This window comes from Numida meleagris, chromosome 26 (genome assembly GCF_002078875.1).
Source record: "Numida meleagris isolate 19003 breed g44 Domestic line chromosome 26, NumMel1.0, whole genome shotgun sequence".
NCBI lineage: Eukaryota > Metazoa > Chordata > Aves > Galliformes > Numididae > Numida > Numida meleagris.
The window spans coordinates 295,622-322,257 of record NC_034434.1 but is presented as its reverse complement, the minus strand read 5'-3'; the positions used below and the strand labels follow the sequence as shown (position 1 = coordinate 322,257).

Here is a 26,636-nt window from a genome sequence, read left to right as displayed (position 1 = left end):
AGTGTTTCCCATTACATCCCATTACTTCCCAGTTCCTCCCAGCATATCCCATTACATCCCATTGCTTCCCAGTGCCTCCCAGTGTATCCTAGTGTGTCCTATTGCACCCCAGAGTGCCCCACTGCATCCCAGTGAATCCCGTTGCATCCCGTTGCATCCCATTGCATCCCAGTGTATCCCAGTGTTTCCTATTGCATCCCATTGCATCCCAGTGTATCCCACTGCATCCCAGTGAATCCCATTGCATCCCAGTGGGTCCCTTTGCCTCCCATTGCATCCCAGAGTATCCCAGTGCCTCCCGCTGAGTCCGAGCATATCCCATTACATCCCAGTGTATCCCATTGCATCCCAGTGCCTCCCAAGGTACCCCATTGCATCCCAGTGTATCCCAATGTATCCCATTGCTTCCCAGTGCCTCCCAGTGTATCCCAATGTTTCCTATTGCATCCCATTGCATCCCAGTGTATCCCACTGCATCCCAGTGAATCCCATTGCATCCCAGTTTATCCCATTGCATCCCAGTGAATCCCAGTGAATCCCATTGCATCCCATTGCATCCCAGTGTATCCCATTGCATCCCAGTGAATCCCATTACATCCCAGTGTTTCCCTTTGCATCCCATTGCATCCCAGTGTATCCCGCTGCATCCCAGTGAGTCCCATTGCATCCCATTGCTTCCCAGAGCCTCCCTGTGTATCCTAGTGTGTCCTATTGCATCCCAGAGTATCTCACTGCATCCCAGTGCATCCCATTGCGTCCCATTGCATCCCAGTGTATCCCACTGCATCCCAGTGAATCCCATTGCATTCCATTGCATCCCAGTGAATCCCATTGCATCCCATTGTATCCCACTTCCTCCCACTGAGTCCGAGCATATCCCATTGCATCCCAATTTATCCCACTTCCTCCCACTGAGTCCGAGCATATCCCATTACATCCCAGTGAATCCCATTGCATCCCAGTGCCTCCCAATGTACCCCATTGCATCCCAGTGTATCTGAGTGTTTCCCATTACATCCCATTACTTCCCAGACCCTCCCAGTGTATCCCAAGGTATCCCATAGTATCCCAGTGCCTCCCAGCATTACCCATTACATCCCAGTGTATCCCAATGTATCCCATTGCATCCCAGTGAATCCCATTACATCCCAGTGTATCCCAATGTATCCCATTGCATCCCAGTGTTTCCCATTAGCATCCCATTGCATCCCAGCGTATCCCACTGCATCCCAGTGAGTCCGAGCTTATCCCATTACATCCCAGTTTTTCCTGTTGCATCCCACTGCCTCCCAGCATATCCCAGTGCCTCCCAGAGTATCCTATTGCATCCCAGTGCCTCCCAATGTATCCCATTGCTTCCCAGTATATCCCAGTGTTTCCCATTGCATCCCATTGCTTCCCAGTATGTCCCAGTGTTTCCCATTCTATCCCATTTAATCCCATCATATCCCATTGCCTTCCAGCATATCCCATTCTATCCCATTGAATCCCATCGTATCCCAGTGCCACTCAGTGAGTCCCACTGCATCCCTGTGTATACGAGTGTGTCCAGTTGCCTCCCATTGCATCCCAGTGTGTCCCATCACATCCCATTACTTCCCAGTGCCTCCCAGCATATCCCAGTGTATCCCAATGTATCCCATTTCTTCCTAGTTTCTCCCATTGCATCCCATTGCCTCCCAGTGAATCCCATAGCATCCCAGCATATCCCACTGCATCCCTCTGCATCCATTACATCTTGTAACATCCCAGTATATCCCGTTGCATCACAATGCCTCCCTGTATATCTCCTTTTATCCCAGTTCCTCCCATTCCATCCCATTGCATCCCAGTGCCTCCTAGTGTGTCCCCTTGCATCCCGGTGTATCCACTTACATCCCACTATATCCCATTGCCTCCCAGTGCCTCTCTGTCTTGCCTGGGATTCATGGCTTTAGTGCAGCCCATGGGGACGTGGTGGCTGTGGTGGCCCCATGGGGTGCTCACTGGGGACCGTCCCCCTTTGTCCCCGCAGTCTCCGTTGTGCACATCGCGGCCGTGCGCCGGGGCCACCAGTCGGAGGGGCTGCGCCGGTACGGCCGTGCCATCCCCGAGCGGCTCTGCTTCACCATCGCCTTCGAGGGCGGGCGCAGAAACCTGGACCTGGGGGCACGGGACGAGGAGGTGGCACTGCGCTGGGTGCGGGGGCTCCGCACGCTGCGGGGGCGGCTGCGGGGCATGAACCAGCGGGAGAGGCTCGAGCAGTATCCTACGGGGCCACTGGGGGGTCCTGGCACATTGTGGGGGCATCTTGGGGACGTGCTGGGGACAGCCTGAGGACAGCTTGGGGACATCTTGAGGACAACCTGGCTGTATCTTGGGAACATGTTGGGTTCACCTTAGGGACAGTTTAAGGACATCTTGGGGATACCTTGGGGACAGCTTGGGGACAGTTCGGGGACAGTCACGGTGCTTTCCTTAGCACTGCACAGCTGGATCCATGGCATGCTGCAGCGTGCCGATAAGGACAAGGACAATAGGATGTGCTTCCAGGAGGTGCAGAGCATGCTGAGCATGGCCAACATCCAGATGGACAACGCCTATGCCCACCAGCTCTTCAAGGTACCCTCTGTCACCTGGTGTCCCTGTCTGGCACCACCCGGCCTAATCCAGGGGACAGGGGGCTGGGAGCAATGACAGAGGGGACACGACCCATGTAGCCCCATAACCCTAGGAATAGAGGCTGGGGACAATGACAGAGGTGACATGACCTACACAGCCCTATAACCCAGGGGATGGAGAGCTGGAGGCAGTGACGGAGGGATATGACCCATGCAGCTCCAAGGTGACCCATGTGGTCCCAATATGAGGGACATTGGGATGGGGACAGAAAATCTCCACATCTTTGGTTGCCACCATGCCATGTTGCTGGTGGCTGAGAAGAATGGAAGACACCCAGTGGGACTTGCAAATTCCCTGGGTGCCCCTGTGTAGCTGAGACCCCCAAACACATCCCAGCCCAGATGGGTCCCTTGGGGTGAGGGCCAATGGCTGATGTCCCAGTAGGAATGTGACCGCTCTGGTGATGGGCGGTTGGAGGACCGGGAGCTGGAGGATTTCTGCCGGCGGCTGCTGCGGCGCCCGGAGCTGGAGGAGCTCTTTGGGCGCTATTCGGGTGAGGACTGCGTGTTGTCGACCGAGGAGCTGCGGGATTTCCTGCAGGACCAGGGCGAGGAGAGCACCCTACACCAGGCCCGTGCCATCATCCGTGCCCATGAGCTCAATGAGAAGGGTAGGGATGGGGATGTCTCCACTGGAAGGTGGGTGGCTGCAGAGCAGAATGGTTGCCCTGGAGACGTGGTGGCCACGAGGTGGACATGAGGTTTTCCAGGGCTGCGAAGAGTGTCCCTTTGTCCCTTTGTCCCCCTCACCCTTCCATGGCAGTGGCCTTGCCCCATCTTGGTCATGGACATGAAGGTTGGGATGGACACCGAGGGACCTCCATGTGGCCTAGCGCCATCCCAAGGGTGAATGTGACACTGCCATGGGGCAGCAGGTTGGGAGCAGTCACCTCCATGTCCCTGACACCAGCAGGATGTGGGAAATACACCCAGGGACCTCCATGTGCCTTGTGTGCCATAGTGCCAACTCAAGGGTGAATGTGGCACTGCTGGGGGACAGCAGGGGGAGATGGGACACCAAGGGAACATTTGTGCCTTGGTGCACTGTTAAGCGGGGGGCATTGGGGTGGCGACAGAGGACCTCCACGTCTTGTGGGTGCCACCATGCCACATCCATGATGGTCAAGGCAGTGAAGGGATGGAAGATGCCCAGTGGGACTTTCATGTCCTCTGGGTGCCACAGTGCCTGGGGTGAGCATAGCACCGCCAGGGGACATCCATATGGGGGCAACTCATGGGGTGCCACCTCTGCCACATCCCCCAGCCCGGCAGCAGGACCTGATGACGCTGGATGGCTTCACGATGTACCTCCTGTCAGCCGCTGGTGACATCCTCAACCAGGAGCACACCCAGGTGCACCAGGACATGAGCCAACCCCTGTGCCACTACTTCATCTCCTCGTCCCATAACACCTACCTGACCCGCAACCAGATTGGTGGCACCAGCAGCACCGAAGCCTACGTCAGGTGGGTGCCATGAGGTGGCTGTGGTCATGGCGGGGTGGCCTGGGTGACACAAGGTCTCATCCAGAGGTGGTGGACTGGGTGACAAGGGGATGCACTGGATGACATGGGTGACACAGGGACTCACCTGTTAGTGGTGGCCCGGTTGACATGGGGACTCACTGGTGATGTGGGTGACGTGAAGTGACATAGGGACTCATCTTGTGATGTAGGGCACTGATGATGGGATGCCGTTGCGTGGAGCTGGACTGCTGGGAGGGTCCTGATGGGGAACCCGTCATCTGCCATGGCCATACATTCACCTCCAGAATTCTCTTCTGTGATGTCATTGAAGCCATCCGTGATTACGCCTTCAAGGTGAGGCTGGTGCCAACAGCCCTGGGTTGGGCATTGGTTGCTGGTGCTCAGTGCTGCCCACCCCCATCCTCATCCCCTAGCGATCACCGTACCCCATCATCCTCTCGCTGGAAAACCACTGTGGGGTGGAGCAGCAGGCTACCATGGCGCAGCACATGAAGGCCATCCTTGGGGACATGCTGCTGACACAGCCCCTGGAAGGACAGGACCCCAATGTCCTCCCATCCCCAGAGGTAAGGCCATCTGTTGTGGTGTCCCCATGTCCCCCAGCAGCCCTGAGCTCGGCCCTTCCTCCTGCAGCAGCTGAAGGGGAAGGTCCTGGTGAAGAGCAAGAAGCTGCCAGAGCCACAGCGTGAGTCCTGCGGTGTCACCTCCATCCTGGATGAAGAGGAGGTGGAGGAAGAGGACAGGCTGCAGGTTGTCAATTTCTGGGGTCTCCATCACCTTGGAGTCTAATTTCTTGGGTTGTCCATCACCTTGGAGTCTCTAACTTCTTGGGTTGTCTATTGCTTTGGGTTGTCCGTTGCTTTGGAGTATCTAACATCTTGGGTTGTGCGTTGCTTTGGGTTGTCCATTGCTTTGGGGTCTCCATCACTTTGGGGTGGCTCCGCAGGCCAAGGATGCATCACACGTGGCCCCGGAGCTGTCAGCCATGGTGGTGTACTGCCAGGCCACCCGTTTCCCCGGCCTGGCCCAGGCCCTGCAGCACCCCCGGCCCTATGAGATATCCTCCTTCAGCGAGAGGAAGGCCCGGAAGCTCATCAAGGAGGCGGGTGAGGGCAGTGGGATGAGGATGGGGTTGGGGATGGGGTTGGGGACGGGGTTGGGGACAGGGATGGGGACAGAGCTGCTCTGGCCTCTCCAGGATGCAGGTTGTGGTTCTGGGTCGCTGAGGTGGCCCATGGCTTGGGTTGGGGCATTGGCACAGGATGTTCAGGACTGGTGGGAATGGGGGCTCTGGTGGAAAGATCAACATTTGGGATATGGCGTTTGGGTGCAGTGTGTGTGTTTGGGATCAGGTCTGGGGTTGGGATTCACGTTCAGGTTTTGGGGTCCATTGGGATCCAGGCTCAGGGTAAGAATCTGAAGCTTGGGGTCAGGTTTTGGGGTCAGGCTTTGAGGTCCGGGGCACCCATGTGTGCTGTGGCCCCCATCCCACCCCACCCCACCCAACTGCCCCACTCAGGCCCTGCGTTCACGCACTACACCGCCCGGCAGCTGAGCCGCGTCTACCCTTTGGGATTGAAGATGACCTCTTCCAACTACAACCCCCAGGAGATGTGGAATGCTGGCTGCCAGCTGGGTGAGCCCCCCGCCCCATACGTCCCTTGAAACCCAGCACCCACCCTGATGGCCCCATCTCTGTCCCTGCAGTGGCCCTCAACTTCCAGACGCCAGGCTACGAGATGGACCTGAACGCCGGGCGCTTCCTGGGCAATGGGAGCTGTGGTTACGCACTGAAGCCCCAATTCCTGCGCAGCCCCCATGGCTCCAGCCCCTGCCCCCTCGTGCTGCACATAAGGGTGAGGGTCCCCTACTCCTGCCACCTGCATCCCATATGGATGACACCAACCCCATACCCAGCTGCGTGCCACCTGCCACCCCTTCCCGTGAGGACCCTGCAGTGCCACCCTGTGCCCCCCTCTTTCCCCAGGTCATCACAGCACAGCAGCTGCCAAAGCTGAACCGGGAGAAGCTCAGCTCCATCGTGGACCCCTTTGTTAGAGTGGAGATCTATGGGGTGACGGCGGACTGCAGCAAGCAGCAAACGGCCTACAGGAGCAACAACGGTGATCCCATCATGGTCCCCATTCCTCCCAGTACATCTCAAGCCAGACCCATTATGGTCACCATCCCACCCAGTATATCTCAGCTGGTCCCATGATGGTTCCCATTTCTTTTAATATACCCCAGCCTGGTCCCACCTTTTCCTCCAGTATATCCCAGTGCCATCCTGTTCCACCTGGTACATCTCAACTGGTCTCATTATGGTCCCCATTCCTCCCAGTACATCTCAACCTGCTCCCATTATGGTCACCATCCCACTCAGTACTTCTCAACCTGGTCCCATTTTGATCCCCATTCCTCCCAGTACATCTCAACCTGCTTCCTTAACAGTGCCCATCCCACCCAGTACATCTCAGCCTGCTCCCAGTATACCCCAGTCCCTGGGCAGTGACCACCCTGACGCACTCCCATAGGCTTCAACCCACGCTGGGAGGAGACGCTCACCTTCCAGCTGCAGGTCCCCGAGCTGGCGTTGGTGCGCTTCGTGGTGGAGGACCACGACAGCACCTCCTGCAACGACTTCGTGGGGCAGTTCACGCTGCCACTGGGCAGCATGCGGGAAGGTGGGTGACCCGCTACCGGGGGAGGGGACAACCCTGTGTGTCCAACTCAGCATCCACTCTGTCCCCAGGGTACCGCCACATCCACCTGCTCTCCAAGGACGGTGCGTCCCTGTCCCCTGCCACACTCTTTGTGCACATCAAATGCAAACGCCCATGATGCCCCCATGGGCAACGTGCTCCTCCATGGCGCTGGGGACACCCTGCAGGGACAGGATGGGGACACCGCTCGCCAGCCAGGGTGACAGCAGGGATGCCTGGGGTCCCCAGTGGGGTAGGGGACCCTGTCTGTGTCCCATTTGCTGTCACTCACACCCCACTTTTCCCCTCCGCCTGAGACCAGGATTTGGGGACATGGTGACAACCGGGACAGGGTGGCTCAGCCACCACATTCCCAGTGCATCTGCAGGGACGTGATGGTGACAGCAGCTTCACCAGCTCCATCCCAACTCCTTTGGGCTGCAGGGATGGTGCCTGCCCCAATGTCCCCAAGGGGACACTGCCACTGCAGCCGTGGCGCTGACCCTCCGTGTGGTTTGATGCTCGAGAACCGCTGACAGTCAGAGATTGGTACCCAGTGCCCAGCAGGTCGAATAAAGGTTTATTGAACAGCCCGCCCCGCGTTCCCGTCACCTGCTGTCACCTGCGGGGGGGGTGGCTTTGGGGACAAAGGGAGGAGATGCAGGGGGAAATGGCCGAGCCCCCTTTTCTGACGCTCTCCCCAGTTCTGGGGGCTTGTTGGAGCCTGGTTCACCCCACTGTCCCACAGCCCCAGGAAGTCCCACGTGCTCCCGGCTCTGTACTCGTGGCTGATGTCCCCGTCACCACTGTGGGGAGGCCCTTGGCTCTGTGGGGCACAGGAGGGGACACGGAGCTGCTTGCATAGTAGGGGAACAGGGACACTGGGAGTGCATAGACGGGCACGTGCAGCTTTGGAAACCTTTGGCGTGGAGATCGAGAGCGAAGGAGCCTTGGAAACAGATGTCTTCATGGGAAAAAGGGTTCCGTGGAAGAATCCGATCCTGATCCCGAGCCTGTGCAGGAGGCACTGGGGCAGTGGGAGACGCCGAGCCCCCAGGAAGGCTGATGGCACGTTGTAGGGCATGCAGGCTGGACGTGGATGGTGTGGAGAGAAAAGCATCCGAGCGCAGCGTGCCGAGGTGGCATGGGGTGGCAGATGAGGATGCGCTCCGAGCTGGGTCCTCCGCGTCTTCGCCCCGGTGAGCAATGAAGGTTTGAGTCTCTGAGGCTGGGGAGGAGAAGGGACAAGGCATTGCTTGCACAAATAGCCCTTAAAATTAAACATCGAGGTGCTCCCAAGCAGGGAGGGATGGCACCAAGGAGCAGGTGGTGGCCTTCAGCAGCTGAATGCACTCGTGCCAGTTTGGAACAGGAAAGATTTAAAATATATATAATATATACTTTTATTATTCACCCGTTAACTCCATTATATGCCAATCATGAGCTAGTTTCAGCAGTTACATTCCCTTGATCATGTCTTTAGGAGGATGCAATTAAATCAAAACAAAGGAGAGCACTGCCAGTGCCTGGGGACGCAGTTGGTGACATCAGTCGGGGCTGGCGGGGCTCATTTCCATGTGGGGTCACTTGCAGCCGGGCCAGGCTCCTCGGTGACACCGTGCCATCCTCACAGGGTGACTTACTGCAACACCAGTCCAACCTGGGGAACAAAGAGACGTGGGTCACAAGCGACAAGTGACTGCTACCCCAAACACAGCCTGGATGGATGGAACTCTCTCCCCATTGCTGCTGGAAGGGCTCCAGCCCCAAAGCCGTCAGCTCTCCCGGTGAGGAGCTGCTCAAGCAGCCCTGCAGAGCCCTCTGGGTGCTCAGTGATGGAGCAAAGCTGCGCTGAGGAGTGTGGACTCGTACCCCGTGGGCACTGCGTGACTCAGATCAGCCCGGACATCACAGTTGGAGGAGGTGGCAGAAATCCCTAATTCCACACCTGCCAGACCTCACACCTCTAACGAGCTGTCTGCAGGCTCTCCTGCTTTCGGGATGGCAGAGATCCTAACGACTGCCAGAAATATTAATGAGCTGTTGCGATGCCATGCGGACAGGCTGCAGGAGCACGGTGCTGTGCGGCGGGAAGGCTCCTGGCTCTCCAGGGCTGCTCCCTCTATGGTCCCCATCCCATCCAGGACTCCCAGTGAGCTGGATGGATGCTGAGCCACAACACTGTGGGACGGAGCAGTTCTGCTCCCTCCAGAGGGGCTCTTGTTGGTATTGTCCCACCATAGCGTCCCACACCGGGCTGACACATAGCCCATAGTGCTGCACGGTGGCATCCAAGACATGGAGAAGGGACTGCTGTGCTCTCTGGTGTGTATCTGCCAGCCCACAACCTCCTCTCAGCCATAATTCCCCACCCCTGGAGCCCGTCCCGCACGCCCTCTGGGCTGGAGGACCCCACTCACCTTCTCTGGTGCCATGCTAGGACATTTCCAATTGTACAGGTAATACTGCAGGTTCCCGTCCCCAATCCCAAACTTCAGCTTCTCCAGGAAGGTTTTGTTTTCCATGAGATCCAGTGCATTGAAGACGTCAAATCCTTTCTGTACGAGCAAAACACAAAGCCATCAGCTTATGTGCTGGGCAGCTCTCCTGTGTGTGTGTGTGTGCTTCCTGACCCCTCTCTGGCCCTCTGCACCCCCAAAAATGAGGATGATGAAGCTCCAAGCCGCCCGGCCCCGCTGTGCTCACCGACTTGGCGAGGATGAGAGCATCGCTCATGAGGTCGATGAGAGGCGTTTTGGTGTGGACGTTGTAGAAGGAATAAGCAGCTTTCAGGCTCTTGTGGGTCGGGTGGTTCATGATGGTGGAGGGCAGCGTGTAGAAGCTCAGGAAGTCTGTCACCTCCCCTGGGGCGCTCTGAAAGGCAAAAGTGTGACACCGCAGCGTGTCAGAGCTGGGTTAAATCCTGCCCAGAGCCTTTAAACTGTAGAATGGGAGCACTGATCTGTCCTCTTCTCTGCTCTCAGACCACCCAGCTCTTTCCTGGAGGTAAAACTCTAAATTTCCACACGGGGTTTTCTGTTGCAGGCTGTCGTACGTGTCATATGCATGGGTTTGAAGTTGTGGCATTGGACTGGACCCTATATGCATCACTCTGTTCCTGCCTCCTCTACAAATGCTCTTTTAGTTTCCCTGCCATAAAAACGTGGAGATGTGGTGCTTGGGGACATGGTTTATGGGTATGGTGGGGATGGGCTGGGACTCGGTGATCCCAGAGGTCTTTTCCAACCTCACTGGTGCTAAAGTGGGCATAGTGGGGATGGGTTGGGGTTGGATTTGGTGATCTTGGAGGTCTTCTCCAACCTTAATGATTCTACGATTCTAAGGGCTCCTTGCGAGCTGGGGCAGCCCCCACATGGGAAGCAGCACCCTGCAGCAGCTCACACCAAGAGGATCCCAAGAAAACAGCCCGGCCTCATTCCTCCCCCTCACCTCTACCACGAAGGTGTCGATGATGTTCTCCTGAGGTAGGAACCAGTGCTCCACCTCCTCTCGGCTCATGATGGGCGTCAGGTGGAAATGCTTCAGGTACTCGGTCAGGAGCTTGTGGACTGCAGGGATGTCTTTGTGCTCCATTGGCCGCAAGCCGGGGGTCTTGGGGGTCTGCAAAAAGCAAGAAGAGCCTTTGCACCACTTACAGGGCAGCCTTGTCCCCAGAGGACTGCCTTCACTCCTCAGATGCCTCTGAGCTGAGACGTGGGTCTGAGTTTCTGCTCAAAAAGCAGCCGCTATAGAAAAGCAGCCTTCTCCAAACGAAACAAGCAGCTCCCATTGCCAGAAGGAAACAAACAAGGTCAGGGCAGGTGGTGGCAATCTGAATGCTTTGTTTTCCTCCTCTATCCAGATGGGGAAGTTCCCCAGCAGGACAACGGCGGCGACAGAACCCATCAGTGTGAGTGAGGAATGAGGGACTGACTCAACTCAAGGTCACTCCGAGGCTGTGTTTGGACAGATGAAGGCTGTCATATCTGCATTCCTGTTCTACCAGGAGGACGGGATATGTGTCACCGTGAAACAAAAGATCACAGGGCTCCTCTTGCGAGGATTCGCCCTTAAAATGCAGGTACCCGGGTAAAATAAGCAATGATTAAATAAGACCTAACGGCTTGATAAAGCCATTTACTACATAAACCAATGCCAGTTCTCCATGCAGAGGATTCGGCCTCAGCTGAGGACTATGTGTACCCAACTCCCAGCTCACCCACCTCGGGCAACCGGTAAAGCTTCATGGTGCGTTGCATAGTCATGTTCCTGCTCAGGTGGGAGAATTTGACCTCGATGAGTTTCCGAGGATTCAGGGAGCGGTGCCAGTACCTGCACAAACACATCTGCTGGGGGAGACTGTTTGTGGACAGCAGGAAGGAGCATACGGTTCTCAAAGCTGCCATGAGAGGGCAAGCGAGAACATTGCAAAGGGGACAGCCAGGAGCTCCAGGAGAGAAAAACAGGAGCGTGTGCTGCAGAGCCTCTTGCCTTGTGATAAAGGAGCAGCTTAAGCAAAGCTGCTGGGATAAACCCTGAAGGACACTGCAGGGAGGAGAAACTCGGGCTAGGGTTGATGTGTGCTGCCCCAGGGAGTCTGACACCGATAAGTGCAGCCCTTCCCATCCTCTGCAGCACTGCAAGGGGCGGTCTGCAGAGCTTTTCACCGGTCCTAAATCTTTTCAGAGAACTGGAGCTCACCTGCATGTCCCCACAGGCTTTGGCAGCACCACTCCTGCTGTGTAAACAGCCTGAAAGATCCCCTCCAGGTGAACCCGCCGCGTGATCTCGCGGATCAGGACCGGAGCCACTCGTTTCGAGCGCAGCTTTTTGTGGACACACAGGAAGTTTATCTCCACCATCTTCTTCTCTCTGGGGAAAGAAACAATGCAGAGCGTGAGACCCAGGAGTGCTGACCGGGGTCCAGTGCCCTGAGCAATTTAATTCCAGCTCCCCTGAGACACAGAGAAGTCAAAGTCCCATGGAAGGCCAAGGGGCAAGGTCTGGCTTTGGAGAGCTCTCCTCGAAGCCATTACACAAGGCTTTCTTAGGAAATATAGTCTCCAACCAGCCCTGGAGGATTTCTGTAGGGCAGAGCTCTACGCTGACCTCACTCATGGTGAAAACAGCCTTCAGGGCTGTTACCTACATGGCATCCTTGCACAGAACCTTGCAGCCCATCCTAAATATCTCCCACCTTGTCCTCCAAGCAGCCAAGCACCTCCAGACCTGAAGGGCATAGACCTGGAATGCCATCAAGGGACAGGATGAGAAACTCATCCAAGCAGCACTTACGTTTCATAGATGTGGATGGTGGCAGGAATCGCACTGATAAACCCAACCAGCTTCTTGCTGGAGACCACTCTGACACCGCAGTGCCACTGGGGCAGCCAGCCTGGGGGACGCAGCGCCCTGGAGGAGAGACACACGCCGGTGGTCACAGCACACCCGAGGTCCTACATGCACCTCCTGCTGCCTCCCGCCTCCCTGGGACACACCAAAACCTGCTCTGGGTCACGGAGACACCCAGGCAGGAGGACAAGAGGCCACTAAGCCTTTGCTGGGAGGCATTCCTGCACCTTCTGGCCATGGCCACCAGTGACACAGAAGGAAATCAGCATTCCTTGATTCATGAACGTCCCAAGGAAACAGCAGCTCAGCTGTAACAGGTCTCTAAGTACTATTGCTGGCAGCATTACTTGGCAGTCACCTTCATCCTGCAGCTCTGGGTCACTGGGAAGCAGCTGCAGTGCTATGGCCGGAGTTCAGCCCGCAGCATCCTGCACCCTCTGCTCTGCCACTCACCACAGCAGGAACTCAGGAGAGTAGTCGAAGCGGAACATGTTGTCATCATCTTCCACATAGTTCTCGTTCAGCAGCGTGTACAGCTCCTTCAGCTAAAGGAGAGATCGAGCAGGTCAAGCGAGTTATTCAGCCACCACCGTTCAACTGCTGAAGCCAGCAGCCCTGAACCAGGACCCAGAACACTTCTGGTGTGGCTTCAGCACCCCAAAATCACTTCCAGCCGTCCAAGCACTGAACCATCCAATGGGGACTCACACACAGAGCTGCCTCTACTCACCACGCCTCTGTCCCCAAGGTCCAGCGCGTCCCAGGTGAAGCCCTGGGGCAAAGTGTATGGCTCCTGGCGGATGTTATCCTTGTCTGGTTCAACGGGGCCGTGGGTGTTCACCACTTCTCCTGCCAAACAGAAGAGGGAGCTATGAAAGTTATCTTCATCTCCGCAGCACCTTGTCTGACCATCCCCGTGGCACCCTGTCTGAGCTCTCTGCAGAGCAGCACCTCAGCTTTCAGCCAGGCAAAGCAGCCACAGCAGCGTGGCTGCCAAGAGAAGCCCCCCCACTGATGAGCAACTGCCTTCAAATGGCATTGAAAAAGTTTCCAAGGAATGAGGAGGCAAACAAAGCCCAGAGCAAGAACTGCACCCATCACACCTCCGCTTCTGGAAGTGCAGACCCATGGCAGCACCCTCTGCTTTGAACTGAGATCTGAAATCTGGCCCCCAAATCCTACAGCCGTTTGCTAACAGACCCTAGACAGCCCCGTGTATGTAACACTGCGTGCCTAAAACACCGAGATGGACAGTGGGGCTGTCAGCCCGAGCACAGTCAGCAGTTTGGTGTTCTGTGGCTGTTTGGTGCCTCTCCTTCCCCACCCCTTTCACAAAGTACCTCCCACCCAACAGGGCTTACAAGCTCAGAAGTGATGTTTGCCACGTCAGGATCCTCTGGTGAAAGGGGCAAACACAAACCAGGCTTTGCTGCCTCGGTAACCCTGTGCCTGCGGTATCCCACAGTGATTTCCCAGCACCAGCACAAAGAGGGACCAAAGCTGGGTATCACTTCCAGCAAACAGCCCTTTGAGACCAAACAAAGCCTCGGACGGGTGCTGACAGTGTGAAAAGGGAATCAAATGTGGTGTTTGCAGCAAGAGGGGCTGGGAACTGCCTCATGAAGGTCATGCAGGCAATCTGCAGCCTCAAAAACTTCAGATAAACCTACATACTATGCTCCCAGCTTTGAGGGCTTCTTGGGACAGCCCGGGGGCAACGGGGCACGTACCAAGCTTGGGCACCGGCTGCGTGTCCCAGAACTGGTAGCTGCGCTTGCTGGCTTCCTCCATGGTTTTGGCAGGGCCCTGACCTACAGAGAAGAGCTCGATGGCTTTCTGAATCTCCTGGATCCTCTCAGCGGGCAAAGAGTTGACCTGAAGGCAAAAAAAAAAGCACAAAATGAGGATTCTGAGCTTGTAGGTCTGTTTTTCAGTTCCTTGTGAGGAGTGCTGGGGGGTACCAATAGAGTAGGGACAAACCCTGCATGCCCCATGCTCCTTCCAAAGGTTCTGGCTGCTAGTCCAGGGCAAAGCCAAGAGGGGTAGACAGCCCCTGCTGCTGTTCTTATGTTAATTAAGCAAAAATCAACACCAGGGAATGTTGTCCAAGAGTAGGAAAATGGGTTTGTTGTGCTGGCAGCCGGGCTCGGTGGCACAGAGCGGCCGTTCCCTGCCATCCCTGCTCTGATTTCGGGAAGAGCAGCAGAGAGGCGCCAGTCTGAGCCTTTCAGTGGAGCTGGCTTTGATACCCAGCAACGGGCCGCATTCACCCTGCAGCAACACCTCCCGCAGCAGTGGGAATTCCCATGCACTGAGCCAGGAAATCACTCTAAGTCTGAAGGCTTTTGAGCAGCCAAGTGCCTGAATACAACAGCAGGCAGTGTCAGCACTGGGATAATCTTTGCTCGCTCTGAAAGGTTTGGGATGCTCACCTTCATTGGCTGGTCCTGAGCCTGGTCAGGCTGATCTCCTCCTTTTTCTTTCTTCCGTTTTGGTTTCTTTTTCTTCTTTTTGGCTCCGCTGTCATTTGCTGGACTCAAGCCACTAGGGAACAAAAGAAACATCATTGCAGCTCTTTTTTTTTTTTTTTTTTTTTTTTAAGGGCCCTATTTTAGTCATGCCCTAGAACTTGTGCTTATTCGTGAATCTTCTGGATTCTCCTTTTTTTTTTTTTTTTTTTTTTTGGAGGACACTTACACAGTCTCTGAAACACTCTAAGGAAAATAAAAGCTCCCTGTTCTGAGCCCTGGCCTCACAGTCCCCTTCCTTTCCTTGTCCTCCAGCTGAGGACCACACACTGGTTGAGGTTGGAGGTACCTCTGGATGCACTGGAGCCAACGCTGGGGCCACCTGAGCTGGTGGCCAGGACCAAGGGCTCTCTGTCCCTATGGTTAGAGGCTCCAGCAGCTTCTACACCAGGAGAAACCCCACACTCAAAGCCAAGAGATCTCTGTGCGAGGACATATCCTTGGTCCAGGGACCCACTCGGCGTCACTCCAGTCCAAACTCCTGCTAACGAGTTCAGCCCAAACAATATCATTTTACCAACAGGTAGAAGAGGGGAGAAAAACCATCCTGATTTATGAGCGAAGATGTCATGAGCAGGAGGAAATCAGAGCTGATTGTTCCACATTTGCAGACTTCAGCTGGAGAATGAATGCAGCCCATCAGGCAAAGCACGGAGAAAACGTAATGCGGTGAATGGGAGCTACGCCTGAGTCCCAGAGACTCACAGCCATGCTTGGAGGGATTTTCAATTTTAAACCCACTTAGCAAAGCAAATACCAATGGTGAGAGGCGTTTTCTATTTTAAAGTCCATTTAGCAAAACAAATAGCGTGCCCAATCCCCTCTAACTTCCCAAATTAACCCCCGTGCCCTGCAGAATTGCAAACATCCCCAATCGCGGTGCACGGGGCTGCTTTCCATCCCATCTGTCAGCGAACAGACAGCTCTGCCCAGAGCCTGTGGCTCTCCCAGATGTGCTCACAGCCTTTTTCCTCTCCTATCTTGTCAACCCAAGAGCTGCTCTGACAGATAACGCGGGTGGAGAAAGGCACACCGGCTGCACTACCAGAACTATCTTGGCACTTGGGGACATGGGTTAGTGGGCATAGTGGGGATGGGCTGGGGTTGGGCTTGGTGATCTTGGAGGTCTTCTCCAACTTTAATGATTTTTGAAAGAGATGTTACGGCACAAGATGAGGAGGTGATCCGAGGCAGCCAGCACGGCGTCACCGCAGGCACCGCGTGCCTGAGCCGCCTGTGGCCGTCTGTGACGGAGCGACGGCATCGCTGCACAACGGGAGGGGGCTGCTGTCGGCTGCCTGCACTTGTGCGAGGCCTCGGCACGGCCCTGCACCGCGTCCTTATCCCTGAGCTGGAGAGAGATGGGTTCCGGGCTGGATGAAGGCTTGGCTGGATGGCCGCAGCCACAGCGCTGTGCTCAGCGGCTCCATGTGCAGCTGGGCGGTGACGAGTGCTGTCCCCCAGGGCTCCGTGTTAGGAGCGGTGCTCTTCAATACCTTTACCAGTGACACCGAGGATGGGATCGAGGGCACCTCAGCAGTTTGTGGACACCGAGCTGAGTGGTGCAGCTGACAACACAGAAGGAAGGGACTCCATCCAGAGGGACCTGGGCAGGCTCAAGAGGTGCCCAAGGCCAGGCTGGATGGGCCCTGGGCAGCCTGAGCTGGTGGCTGGCAACCAGCCCATGGCAGAGGGGGTGGAACTGCATGAGCTTTAAGGTCCCTTCTAACCAAAACCTTTCAATGATTCCAACTCCTCAGTGCACGGCCATGCTTAGTAATAAGAGAGGTGACGGATGAGGAGCTGTGTATGTCCCACATTTAGACGCTGGAAAATCCTCCTGACAAACCTGTGTGGCTAATTGGGTGCAGGTAATCTCATTAGCCTGTGGGGGCGGGCAGATGGCAGGGACGTCATGGTGCAGGGCAGCAACACATCACCACTGTGATGTGCTCTGCAGCAAACCAGAAACAGCAACGAAACGCCACTTTCACACAAAGGAAATGAGAATAAACGTGAAAGTGTGATTATCTGCTGGAAAATAAACTCTGTGCTTCACCACAGAGAGCCACTTCCCAGCGCTGACACAGAACCAGGGCGGGGGAACTCAATTCCTCCTTCCTGTCCTTAAAAGGAAAGGAAGTGCTGCTATCGCACAGTAATAGTGCTGAGTTCCTACAGCCTCGAGCCAAGAGCTGATGGCTCCAAGCACAAACTGGGCACTTGCAGAGGGACAGCGCCAGGCACTGCTCCCAAACACTGCCCCTTTGCGCCCTGTGCTGGGGACAGCGCTCACCTCATGCCCTTGGAGATGTGGCACTTGGGGACACGGCTAGTGTACATGGTGATGGGTTGGGGTCGGACTGGATGACCCTAGAGGTCTTCTCCAACCTTAACGTTCTATGAATGGGCACAGCAGGGATGGATTTAGGTTGGACTGGACGATCTTAGAGGTCTTTTCCAGCCTTAGTGTTCCATGAGTGGGCATTGTGGGGATGGGCTGAGGTTAGATTAGATGATCTTAGAGGTCTCCTCCAACTTTAATGATTCTATGATTTGCTCAACAGCACCCAATCCTTCCTAGTCCATGGCTCACCCATGAGCCACCATTCCTCTGAGCAGCTGTGCTGGGAAATCATGCCAAGAAGGCACAGTAATAGTGATTAAATGCCATGTCTGTTCTCTGCTTGGCTCTGGTTCCTGAAAACCTAATCACGTAAGAGGGGAGGAAAAGAAAAACCTTCCCAAGCATGGCTAAACCCATTAAAAGGAGACACGATGCCACACCCAGGCGGCAAATAAAACAAAAGTGCACATCTGTGCTGCCGTAAAACAGCCTCTGTAATACGTCTTGCATGACCTTTTATTACTAGACAGGCAAGATCGCTGCCGAGAGATGCTGACGGGGAGAGAAACGCCCTTCATACGATGTAGGTGGGAGCCTAGTGAGGCTTGGATGTGCCATACAGAGGCACAAAGCTTCAGTGTGAATGGTGTGAGATCGCTGCCTGTGTCACTGTGTCATTGCTTCACACCTCGTGTCCCCCAGCGCTGCTCTGATGGGTGACAAGCAGGTGGCACTGGGTGGCACTGGGTGACATGGCAATGCTGTAGGAGCCAGCATAGGATGGAGGCACCAGGACGGCACACACCAAAACACAAAGCTGCCAGAATTCGGCACAAAGCTGCAAGAATCCCCGAGGTCTCCGCCCCCAGCCTCCTGCCCATCTCCCATCCACGCCACAACCGGGCGCGACCCTGCTCAGCTTCAGCACACGCTCTCACACATTGGAGTGAATGGAAGCTAAACGGCCCGCCCCCACGAAGACCGACAAGCGGCTCGTCCAATCGCAGCGCGCGATGTTATCTGTCGGCCAATCAGCGTGCGCGAGGGGCGGGGCAGCGCTCACTTCCCGGCCGCTGCCCACCTCAATGGGCCCCGCGGCCGCCCCCGCGCGGCGCTCACCCCCGCTTCGAGCCGCGCTCCGCTTCGTTTTCGCAGTCGCTGCAGTGCTCGTGGTCGTTCTCCTCCGCCGACGGCCGCTGAGGCCTCGCCGGCGGCCGCCTCACTGCTGTCTCACTGTCGTCCGCCATCTTGAAACGGGGCCTCGGCGGCTGCCGCACCCCCACAACAAAGCGCGCTGCGATTGGGTGGCGCGCCGCGGGGCATGCTGGGAGCGGTAGTCCGCGCAGGCAGGCGGGGGCCGGGCCCGGTGTGAGCTGGAACTACAATTCCCGTCAGCCTTTGCCCCGCCCCAGCCGCTTCCTGCCCGAAGGGGCGGGGAGATCCCAATGTAGGCGGCGTTGATTGGCTAAGAGCGGCACCCTCAGTTCCTCTCTGCCAATCGGCGTGCACTACACTGCGTGGTGCGTGAAGCCTGCTACGGGTGAGTGTGAGGGAGCTAGTCCCTAGGCCTGGCTCAGTCTGGCTGAGGGGCTTCGGTTGGGGGTGTGGCGGAGGATTTCCCCGCTGAGATCATGATTTAGTTTTTATTTTTTCCCTTTTAATTTCAGTTTCTGTCACTGCCGGGCCCCCGGAGCTGGGCTCGGAGTGAAGTTGAGGCACCTCGGCCTTCAAACCCGGCTCCTTGTGGTGTGTACCATAAGGCCTCTTTATTTTGTGTGGTAAAATCATTTAATTTTCCACATTTTTTTTTTCCCCTGGTTTTAGCTTTCCTCTTGTTTGTTTGATTTAGTTGGTGAAGCCCAACACCACCCCAGACTGTCTGTTCTGGGGAAAACCAGTGTCTGGCTCCTGCCCATAGCATCTGCCAGAAGGGATAGTCAGCCCCTATGTACAAATCAAACCCACTATAGTTAAACATTTACACCTCACAGCACATTTATACCTCGCACCACAGGTCTCATAGGATCTCTGTGACAGTACAAATGCTTACAAACTTCATTTGGCTGTGTATTGTACACCAACCTTTCACGTTGCTCCTTTACCCCTCGCTAATTCCTGCAGCTGTCTGCTCACAGAGGTCTGTAATGGAGGGACAGAAAGAGGTTTGTTGGGACTGTGTAACAGAGGGACAGAAATAGATTAATTGGGATCATGTAACAGAGGACAGAAATAGGTTTGTTGGGACCAGGTCCCAGCTGAGGCCACGGCAGGGGGTTACTGCGCTTAGAAATGCTGTATTTACTTTACATGGGAAGGAGAGTTTTATGTTTCTAAACACAGGAGAAGAGTCTCCTCCCTTCAAAGCTGCATACTGAGGGCCTGAGCCCCTTCCTCTCCCCCTTCCTCTCCCCCTTCCTCCCCCCCCCGCCCCGTCACGGGGTGTAGAACATCCAGGGCTGGATCCTAACCCACTCTGAAGCAGGGGGAATGCCCCATGGGGAACAGGTGATCACTTGGCAACAAAGCTCAGGATTTACATCAGCCTCTTGGAGATCACTGCTGTTTGTTGTGACTGCCCTCTCTGAATTCCTCCTTGTTGCTGGAGTTAACCCCGTCTGTTTGCCAAGAGGAAGGGAAGAGCGCACGTGGTGCTGCTGTGGGCTCTGTGTGCTCTCAGCAGCCACAGAGCGAAGCTGCTGGCAGGTGCTGCTGGCTTTCCTCTCTTTGCTCTAACTCCCGCTTCCTCCCTCTGCTGAACTGCCTTCAGCTGCTGCAGAATGCATCCAGCCCTCTCTGGGTCCCATTTGTAGGACTGAGTCATGATGCAGGTGTCTTTTTCTATCAAAAAGGAAGCATTGAAATCACACAGATTGTCAGGGTTTGGGGCAGGTGCCTCTCCAGGAGCAGCGGTGTGAGCTTGGTCTGGCCAGAGGATGAGGGGTGGCCAAGAGCAGCCCACGGCTCCAGGAAGGTGGTTACTAAGGAAATAGAGCCGGTCTCAGCCGATTTGGCAAGGGGCTGAACCGGCCCCAGGGCTATCAGCAAGCAGAGGGCTGTGCGTTTCATGCCCCTTTGTGAGCTGACAGCCACGAGCTCACTGCTCAGAGCCGTGATTTCTTGCATCCGTCACGCTGTCCATGCGGTGCGTGCTGCCGATGACAGTGCTGGCTTCCAGGTAGTGCAGCAATGGGATTTACTTGCAGGCTCCCGTGGTCTGCGTCCCGATTATGTCAGAGGTAGCTTGTCTCCTCTCGCTCCCCATCTGTTGAGATCAAGCAGGGCTCACTATCTGTCCTCGTGGGCTGAAAGGCTGGGTGAGTTCTTCCCGTTGTCACTGATCCTGTGTCACCCTGCCAGAAATGCTGGGTGTCCTCTGATTTGGGATGCTGTAGGTGAGGCACAGCCAGAGTTCCCATGCTCCGGGGAAGCCTCGTTTAACCTGGCTCTGTTTTTCAGCGTGGGCACCCAGCTCAGAGGGGTGCCAAGGCTCTAATAATGTCTCGGTGTCTCCCTGAAAATGTATGACTGAGCTCTGAATGAAGTTGCCTGTTTGGTATAAATATTTGATGAGCAAAACAGCCACGTCCTGGCACGTTTTCAGCTCTCTCTTTCTATTTCAGAGCGCAATGTTCCTGGTCGGGCTCTCGGGTGGAATCGCGTCGGGGAAGAGCACGGTGGTGGCCGTACTCCGGGAACTGGGCTGTGCCGTGATTGATGCTGATGTTATTGCCAGAGAGGGTTCGTTCTGCATAGCTGATCTTTCTCCCCTATGTTCCCCTGACAACTGGGATTGATGTGCGGTGACGCGCAGACGGCAGAGGGTGCTCTGGGTACATTAGATCTGCTTCCCTCCCATTCCCCAGTTGATGAGGATGTGTGGAGCAGCTGTCTCAGGGGATTGGAACTAAGATATATTTCTAATAAAAAAAAAATAAAAAAATAAGATCATGTCCTAATAACAAATGCCAGGGGAGATCTTACCCTGAGTCTCCCTCTCCGAGAGTGCAATGCAGTCAGTGCTTCCTGGCTTTGAAAGCAAGCTCTTGGCAAGAGAAATGCATTTCTCCTTAAAGTGGGTTCCGTGGGCTGATCCAACCCCCTGAGCCCCAGGACCTCACCCTGTAACTCAGTTACGCAGGGTGGTATCACAGAGCTGAAAGAATTCCCACAGTGCTGGATGTTAATACAGAGAAATCCGCCCACAAAATCATTGTGCCTTAATGTGCTCAAAAAAAAAAAAAAAAAAAAAAAAGAGGCTACAAAGATCTCAGCTCAGAGGGAATTCAGTCTGTGCTCCTGCACATCTGCACCTTGCTGCTTAGAAATCCAGGCTTTGGGTCTGCAGCTGAGCAGTGGTGCAGGCTGTTATCATTTTGAAGTGCTTTTCTGTTTGTTGAAGAACTTACCTTGTAGCCGCTCAAAGCTGCCATGCTCTTACATTTTATTGCACTGTAATTCCCCTGGAGGTGTTGGAAATTTGCTAGAGGTGCTCAGAGCCCTTGGAGGCCATAGGAAAACACTATGGATACTTGATGTCAGTTTTCTACCAATCGCTTCGTTTTTCTCCAATTCCTTTTTTATGTGTGTGTGCTTACTGTATGGATCTCACCCACCCTGAAACGGCCTCAACGTGAAATTCCGATGGAGAAAGAAATGGGTCTTAAAGACTTTTATTAGGTTGGCCCATGGTTACAACCTGTGGCAACGTTCCTGGATTTCTGAGAGGAAATTACATCTGGTCTGTCACTCTCTGTGGTTAGCCTCAGCTTGATCTTAATTACATTTTTATTATTTCATCCGTTCTGTTTGTGATTTTGATGCCTGTTTAACGTCAGAGTCCCCCCAAATACCTGTTGGGAATTGATCTCTGAGATGGCTGCTGCATATGTTCTCACAACGAATTTGGTGGCTGAGGCTAAAAGGGGCAAAAAACCTTCGTGACAGCCAGAGCCCACGGTACAGCACGTCCAGGGCGGTCGTGGCGCTGAATTAATGTCCCCAAGGCGCTTCGATCCCCAGGTGTCAGCCCTCGGAGGGACCTTGGGCTGAGACTTTGCAGAGTGCTGCCTGCAGCGCCGATGCCAGGTGTCTGCCGGTGCGTGCTGGCAGGCAGATGCGCTCTCGAGCTCTGTTATTTAACGAGCAAACCTCATTTGAGGCCGATCGCTGATGCAAACGCTGCCTGTGCTGTGCAATTGTCTCTGACCTCCGGCTGTTTCCTGTTATCAGTGGTGCAGCCCCGCCTGAAGGCCTATCAGCAGATCGTGCGTTACTTCGGCCCCGAGATCCTCTTGGAGAGCGGAGAGATCAATCGTGAGGCGCTGGGAAACATCATCTTCTCCCACCCGGAGAAACGGCGGCTGCTGAACGCCATCACCCACCCCGAGATCCAGAAGGAGATGCTGAAGCAAGTCTTGAAGTACTTTGTGCTAGGTAAGGGGCTTCAGGGGCTCCTGGCTGTCCCCAGTCACTCTGATCTCCATGTCAACCTGGAGAAAGGGACAGGGAAGGGGACAGAAGCAGCGCTGAGCGACGGCCTTTGTGCTCCGCCACTGGTGGCCTTTAGCATCAGCGTTCGGAGTATTCGTCACTGCCCTTCCTGCCTTTCACTGCTGCCCTTCACATTCTTCTTCTGCGTTTTAAAGTACATCTGCAGGGCCTGAGAAAGGCATTGTGAGGCCTCTTTGGAGATTGCTCTTTGGATAATGTCATACCTTCTGAAATGGCCAAATATTATTCCCTGCTCCCAGCCTCTCTGGGCTTCGATGAAAGCTGCAAAGCACTTTTAGTCTCGATAAGGTGAGAAATGGGCTGACAGCTGTGCTTTCCAAAGTCCCGCTTTTCCCCCTGATAAATATAACAAATACAGCTGTCAGACTTGGTCTAATCAAATGCCAGATAAGATCACCAGCTGTTTTGGAGGTCTCCGTGTAGACAGAAGGATGTCTTAATAGAGTCAGTCTGGTTTTGCGGAGCTTATCAAAGCCGAGCCATATGACAGCTGAATAGGGCTGTGCAGGGACCCCAGGATTTGGGGTGGAAGGAGCAGAAGGCAAGGGAAACAGCGGGCAGGAGAGCTGGGAGCCGAAACGCAACGAGTTCTGAACCCAGGCTGCAGAGTTGGAAGGAAGACCCTGTCCTGCCCCTTGGCGAGAGTGCAGTGTGTGTTCAGCAGGCTGCTTTGTCCTCATTAGTCAGGTTTTAATGATTTGGGATAGCTGGATGCTGTCTCCGAGGATTGCTTTGTAAGGAAAGCTCTATTGATCAAGCCATAGGGCAGCGAGAAGCATCTCTAGATAGAGATGCTGGTAAAATGCTGGTTTGTTGGAGGGCTGTGCCTTTGTCCAGGCTTTTGTTGCCATGGCCTGGTTGGCTGGGGAGCTTTGGCTTTGTTTATAAACCAGCAGAGCTGTGAGGTCCGCAAGGATCTCCTTGCTCTCTTTGGGAAAAGTAGAACTGCTTAGCTAAAGCTTTCCAAAAGGGAGGAAGACTAAGCTGGAAAACGAGCTGGGAAACATCAGCTTAAATGACTGCAGCCTGGCAGAGCCTTGGACAACTGAAAGAGAGAAGAGCAAATTCTGCTGTGGGCACTGCTCCCCTGGAGAGGCCGGCGACGACGTGTGACTGCTGCTCCTGCCAGCACTGCACAGGCACTTCCATTTGAGCTTCTTGTTTCATCTCCTCATTATATTTCTGCAGCTTCACCTTTGGTCTGAGATCATCCAGGTTAGGGTTTTTTGTTTTTTTTTTTTTCCCTGCAGAAACTTGGAATGAAACCATTTCCTCTCTCTGAGCGGGAGGAGGGCTGCTCTTGGAACAGCTATACTCATGGAGCTGCTGAGTTTTGCTGGAGCAGCTGCGGTGCATGTGCAGAGTGTGAGGCCGCTGGGAATCCGTGTAATGCTGCTCCTTTTGGGGGGCGTTGTCGTTTCTGCAGGCTACCGCTTTGTGATCCTCGACATCCCTCTGCTCTTCGAGACCAAGAGGTTGACCAGGTTCATGAAACGCACCGTCCTGGTTTACTGGTAAGAACCACGTGAGCCAGGAGCACTGGGACTCCTCCCCATCCCTCCATGCCCCTCTCAGCACTGCCCTCTGCCCTGCAGTGACCCGCAGACCCAGCTGGCGCGCCTGATGAAGAGGAACGGGCTGTCCCAGGCTGAGGCCGAAGCACGCATCGCCTCGCAGCTGCCGCTGGATGAGAAGCGCAGGATGGCCACTCACGTCATCGACAACTCCGGCGACCGCGAGAGCACGCGCCAGCAGGTGCTGAGGCTGCATGCAAGGCTGGAGGGTTCCCTGGACTTCATCTGGGCACGGCTGGCGGTGGGAACGGCCGTGGCCGTGCTCGGAGGGCTGCTGTACCTCCTCCTCCAGCGTTTCATCTCTTAATTCACCTTTTTAGGGTGTTTTTTTTTTTTTTTCAGTTGTTTTCCAAAGGCCTGGATTTCCAGGTTTGAAAAGGGCACTGAAAGGCCACCTGTTTTAATGAGCTTTGCCAGCTGAATGCAGACAGTGGGGTGAGGTTTCTCCTACAGGCTTCCCAAGGTGAATGTGAGTTTTCTTCCAGCACTGTCTCGCATCTCTGTTCTTTAACTTTTTGCTCAGGGTCTGGTGCCCATCTGTGGGGTGGAACAGCTCCCATGGTGGGGACAAAGCCCTTCTTAGCCCCATGGAGATCTGAACAGTGACATTCTGACCTGTGGTGAATTCAGGCATTTCAGCCTCTTCCATGGCAGTCTCTTCATGGGGGAAACACTTGGGCTCTTGGGTCTGCTTCCTGCTGCTGGGTGTCCCCATGTTGATCCCCTGGGATTAGATATGGGATTAGATATGGGATTTTCCCTTCTTCCACGTTAAACCTGTGCATGGGGACCAGCAGCATGTCGCTCCCAAGGGCTGGGTGCGCAGCTGGCTGCTTGCAGCCTGTCTGCCCCGTGTTTCTGCAGCCTAAACAACCCCGTGAGCATTACCTACAAAAGGGGGATGATGCTGGGGGTGTGGTGCATCCCCAGATGCATGGGAGCTGCCTCCTGGAAAGCCACTTGCTGCTGCTGGAGAGTGTGAGCCTGGGCGAGGCGGGTTCTGGCTCTTGGCGTTTGTTTTAATAAAGCGCTAACCAGCAGACGGTTCCCCGTGGCTCTGAGATTTCCGGGCTGCAGCGCTGCTCTTTTCCTGGCCTTCTCCCAGGCTGTGCCTATGCCGGGGCACGGCTGCACTCTGTAAAGTTCACTGTGTGCAAGCAAAGCTTACGAGCACGCTTATGTGTTCCTGATGCAGAGCCCAGTCCCGGTCCCAGGAGCTCTGCAGCCTTGGTTCCTGCAGGGCCGTGGTTCAGCCCTGGCTCTGAGCTCTGCTCTCAGCTCTGGGCTCCTGGGCACTGAGCGCAGTGGGGTGTCCGAGTCCAGTGTTTTACGTGGCCACAGGGACCTGCGGGTCCCAGCCCTGGGCTGCTTAATCTGAGCATCCCAGCACAAGCAATAACCCAATGCCATGCCCCTCTCCTGCTTTTTAATGTGCCTTTAATTGCGGTGGCGAGGCTGGGGCCGGGAGTCCCTCCCAGCAAGCCATAAATCAGGGCTGGAGCAGGACAGGCTAAGCCAGAGATAAGCACTGATTGCGTTCCTCCCTCCCGGCTCACTGCCTCTGCGATAAATGGGGCTGCGATGAGGCCGGGGGGAGCGATGCCGGCACAGTAATCACATTTGGCGCTCTGCTCCCACCCCGCTGACGTTTCCCAGGCACTAATGAGTTTAGTAGGGCCGAGAGAGAGCTGATTTCAGGGCGGCTGAGAGGTGTAGTGCTGCCCAGCGTGGGGATGGGGATGTGCAGTGCCCGGCTGTGGGGCTGAGGTGGGTTCTCACCTTCTGTGGGGAGGACTCTGAGCCCAGTGCTTGGCTTTGGAATTGGACTCTGCATCCCCCATGGGTACCGAACTGCGGTCCTCCACTGCGGGTACCCTTCCCCACCTGCCACGTCCCTCAGCCTTGGGGACAAGCTGGGGGCACACCCCGTGGCCACATCCCTGACCCTCTCGGGGACAACCTGCACTTGGCGGCTGTCCCCACCGGTGACAAATGGCTCAGCTCTGTGCCATCGACAGCTCAATCGATGGCTCTGGAGGGAGCCCAAAGGGCAATGCGCATCCATCTGGGGACATGTGGCCTGCCTTCGTGCTTGTGACACTGGTGGTCAGCTTCCCGCGTGGCATGGGTCCTTGGGGGCACCCAGGCTGTGCCCCAGTGCAGCATCCCATTGTCCCCAAGCATGGGCTGTGACCCAAAACCTAGGGAGGGGCCCTTGGGGGCAGGAGGAGTGGGCTGAGTGGTGTCACTGCCTGGCACCGGTGTCACGGTCGCTGTCACCGTGTGGTCCCTGCGGCATCACACAGTGTCGCCGTCGCCGCACGGTCCTGCACGCGTGGCACAATGCTGCGGCACAGCCCCGCGGCGTCACCGTTCCGTGGGTGTCACATGGTGTCACTGTCACCGCGCGGTGCACGGGGTGTCACTGTCGCTGCCTGGCCACAGGGTGCCACACAGTGTCACTGCAGCTCCCAT

The 26,636-nt window shown here is 55.5% G+C and overlaps 3 protein-coding genes across 7 annotated transcripts in view; 2 read left to right on the top strand and 1 right to left on the bottom strand.

Annotated features, from left to right (window-relative positions):
* The window catches only part of PLCD3 (phospholipase C delta 3), a 16,315-nt gene extending 8,873 nt beyond the window's left edge, over positions 1-7,442 (top strand). The window contains exons 3-15 of one of the 2 annotated variants that reach the window (XM_021377885.1): positions 2,015-2,243; positions 2,472-2,601; positions 3,046-3,271; positions 3,925-4,126; positions 4,336-4,480; positions 4,561-4,713; positions 4,781-4,897; positions 5,094-5,253; positions 5,667-5,783; positions 5,855-6,003; positions 6,135-6,270; positions 6,682-6,831; positions 6,900-7,442. In XM_021377885.1, the coding sequence (XP_021233560.1) occupies positions 2,015-2,243; positions 2,472-2,601; positions 3,046-3,271; positions 3,925-4,126; positions 4,336-4,480; positions 4,561-4,713; positions 4,781-4,897; positions 5,094-5,253; positions 5,667-5,783; positions 5,855-6,003; positions 6,135-6,270; positions 6,682-6,831; positions 6,900-6,988 (2,003 nt within the window). In that variant the 3' untranslated portion in view covers positions 6,989-7,442. Of the gene's footprint in view, positions 1-2,014; positions 2,244-2,471; positions 2,602-3,045; positions 3,272-3,924; positions 4,127-4,335; positions 4,481-4,560; positions 4,714-4,780; positions 4,898-5,093; positions 5,254-5,666; positions 5,784-5,854; positions 6,004-6,134; positions 6,271-6,681; positions 6,832-6,881 lie in introns of both variants that reach the window. The other variant, XM_021377884.1, reaches the window with a different exon arrangement.
* Positions 8,228-18,377, bottom strand: NMT1 (N-myristoyltransferase 1). Its single transcript, XM_021377886.1, has 12 exons — positions 18,196-18,377; positions 14,634-14,745; positions 13,932-14,076; positions 12,932-13,050; positions 12,655-12,746; positions 12,145-12,261; positions 11,551-11,721; positions 11,073-11,181; positions 10,300-10,470; positions 9,556-9,723; positions 9,270-9,407; positions 8,228-8,509 (listed from the first exon to the last, which is right to left on the bottom strand). The coding sequence occupies exons 1-12, from the start codon at positions 18,321-18,323 to the stop codon at positions 8,489-8,491; spliced, it is 1,491 nt and encodes a 496-aa protein (XP_021233561.1). The 5' UTR covers positions 18,324-18,377; the 3' UTR covers positions 8,228-8,488.
* Positions 18,479-25,208, top strand: DCAKD (dephospho-CoA kinase domain containing). Of its 4 annotated transcripts, XM_021377890.1 has the most exons (7): positions 18,481-18,616; positions 18,744-18,822; positions 20,697-20,814; positions 22,306-22,509; positions 24,014-24,101; positions 24,183-24,342; positions 24,504-25,208. In XM_021377890.1, exons 3-7 carry the CDS (start codon positions 20,703-20,705, stop codon positions 24,534-24,536), a joined length of 597 nt encoding a protein of 198 aa, XP_021233565.1. In that variant the 5' UTR covers positions 18,481-18,616; positions 18,744-18,822; positions 20,697-20,702; the 3' UTR covers positions 24,537-25,208. The 4 variants fall into 4 exon arrangements, with proteins under 4 accessions (XP_021233564.1, XP_021233562.1, XP_021233565.1 ...); XM_021377889.1 differs by lacking the exon at positions 24,504-25,208 and having other exon boundaries at positions 18,479-18,616; positions 18,744-18,854; positions 24,183-24,494; XM_021377887.1 differs by lacking the exon at positions 24,504-25,208 and having other exon boundaries at positions 18,480-18,616; positions 24,183-24,494.

What these genes read in the sequence shown, in the direction of transcription:
- NMT1 (XM_021377886.1), bottom strand. Translation starts at nt 18,323, where the DNA reads ATGGCGGACGACAGTGAGACAGCAGTGAGGCGGCCGCCGGCGAGGCCT. An exon ending in TCTCCTGAGTTCCTGCTGTG is followed by an intron (nt 12,262 to 12,654) that starts GTGAGTGGCAGA and finishes TCTCTCCTCCAG; the next exon opens with GGCGCTGCGTCCCCCAGGCT. An exon ending in CTCTCATCCTCGCCAAGTCG is followed by an intron (nt 9,408 to 9,555) that starts GTGAGCACAGCG and finishes TTGCTCGTACAG; the next exon opens with AAAGGATTTGACGTCTTCAA.
- DCAKD (XM_021377889.1), top strand. Translation starts at nt 20,703, where the DNA reads ATGTTCCTGGTCGGGCTCTCGGGTGGAATCGCGTCGGGGAAGAGCACG. An exon ending in TGATGTTATTGCCAGAGAGG is followed by an intron (nt 20,815 to 22,305) that starts GTTCGTTCTGCA and finishes TCCTGTTATCAG; the next exon opens with TGGTGCAGCCCCGCCTGAAG. An exon ending in CGCACCGTCCTGGTTTACTG is followed by an intron (nt 24,102 to 24,182) that starts GTAAGAACCACG and finishes TCTGCCCTGCAG; the next exon opens with TGACCCGCAGACCCAGCTGG.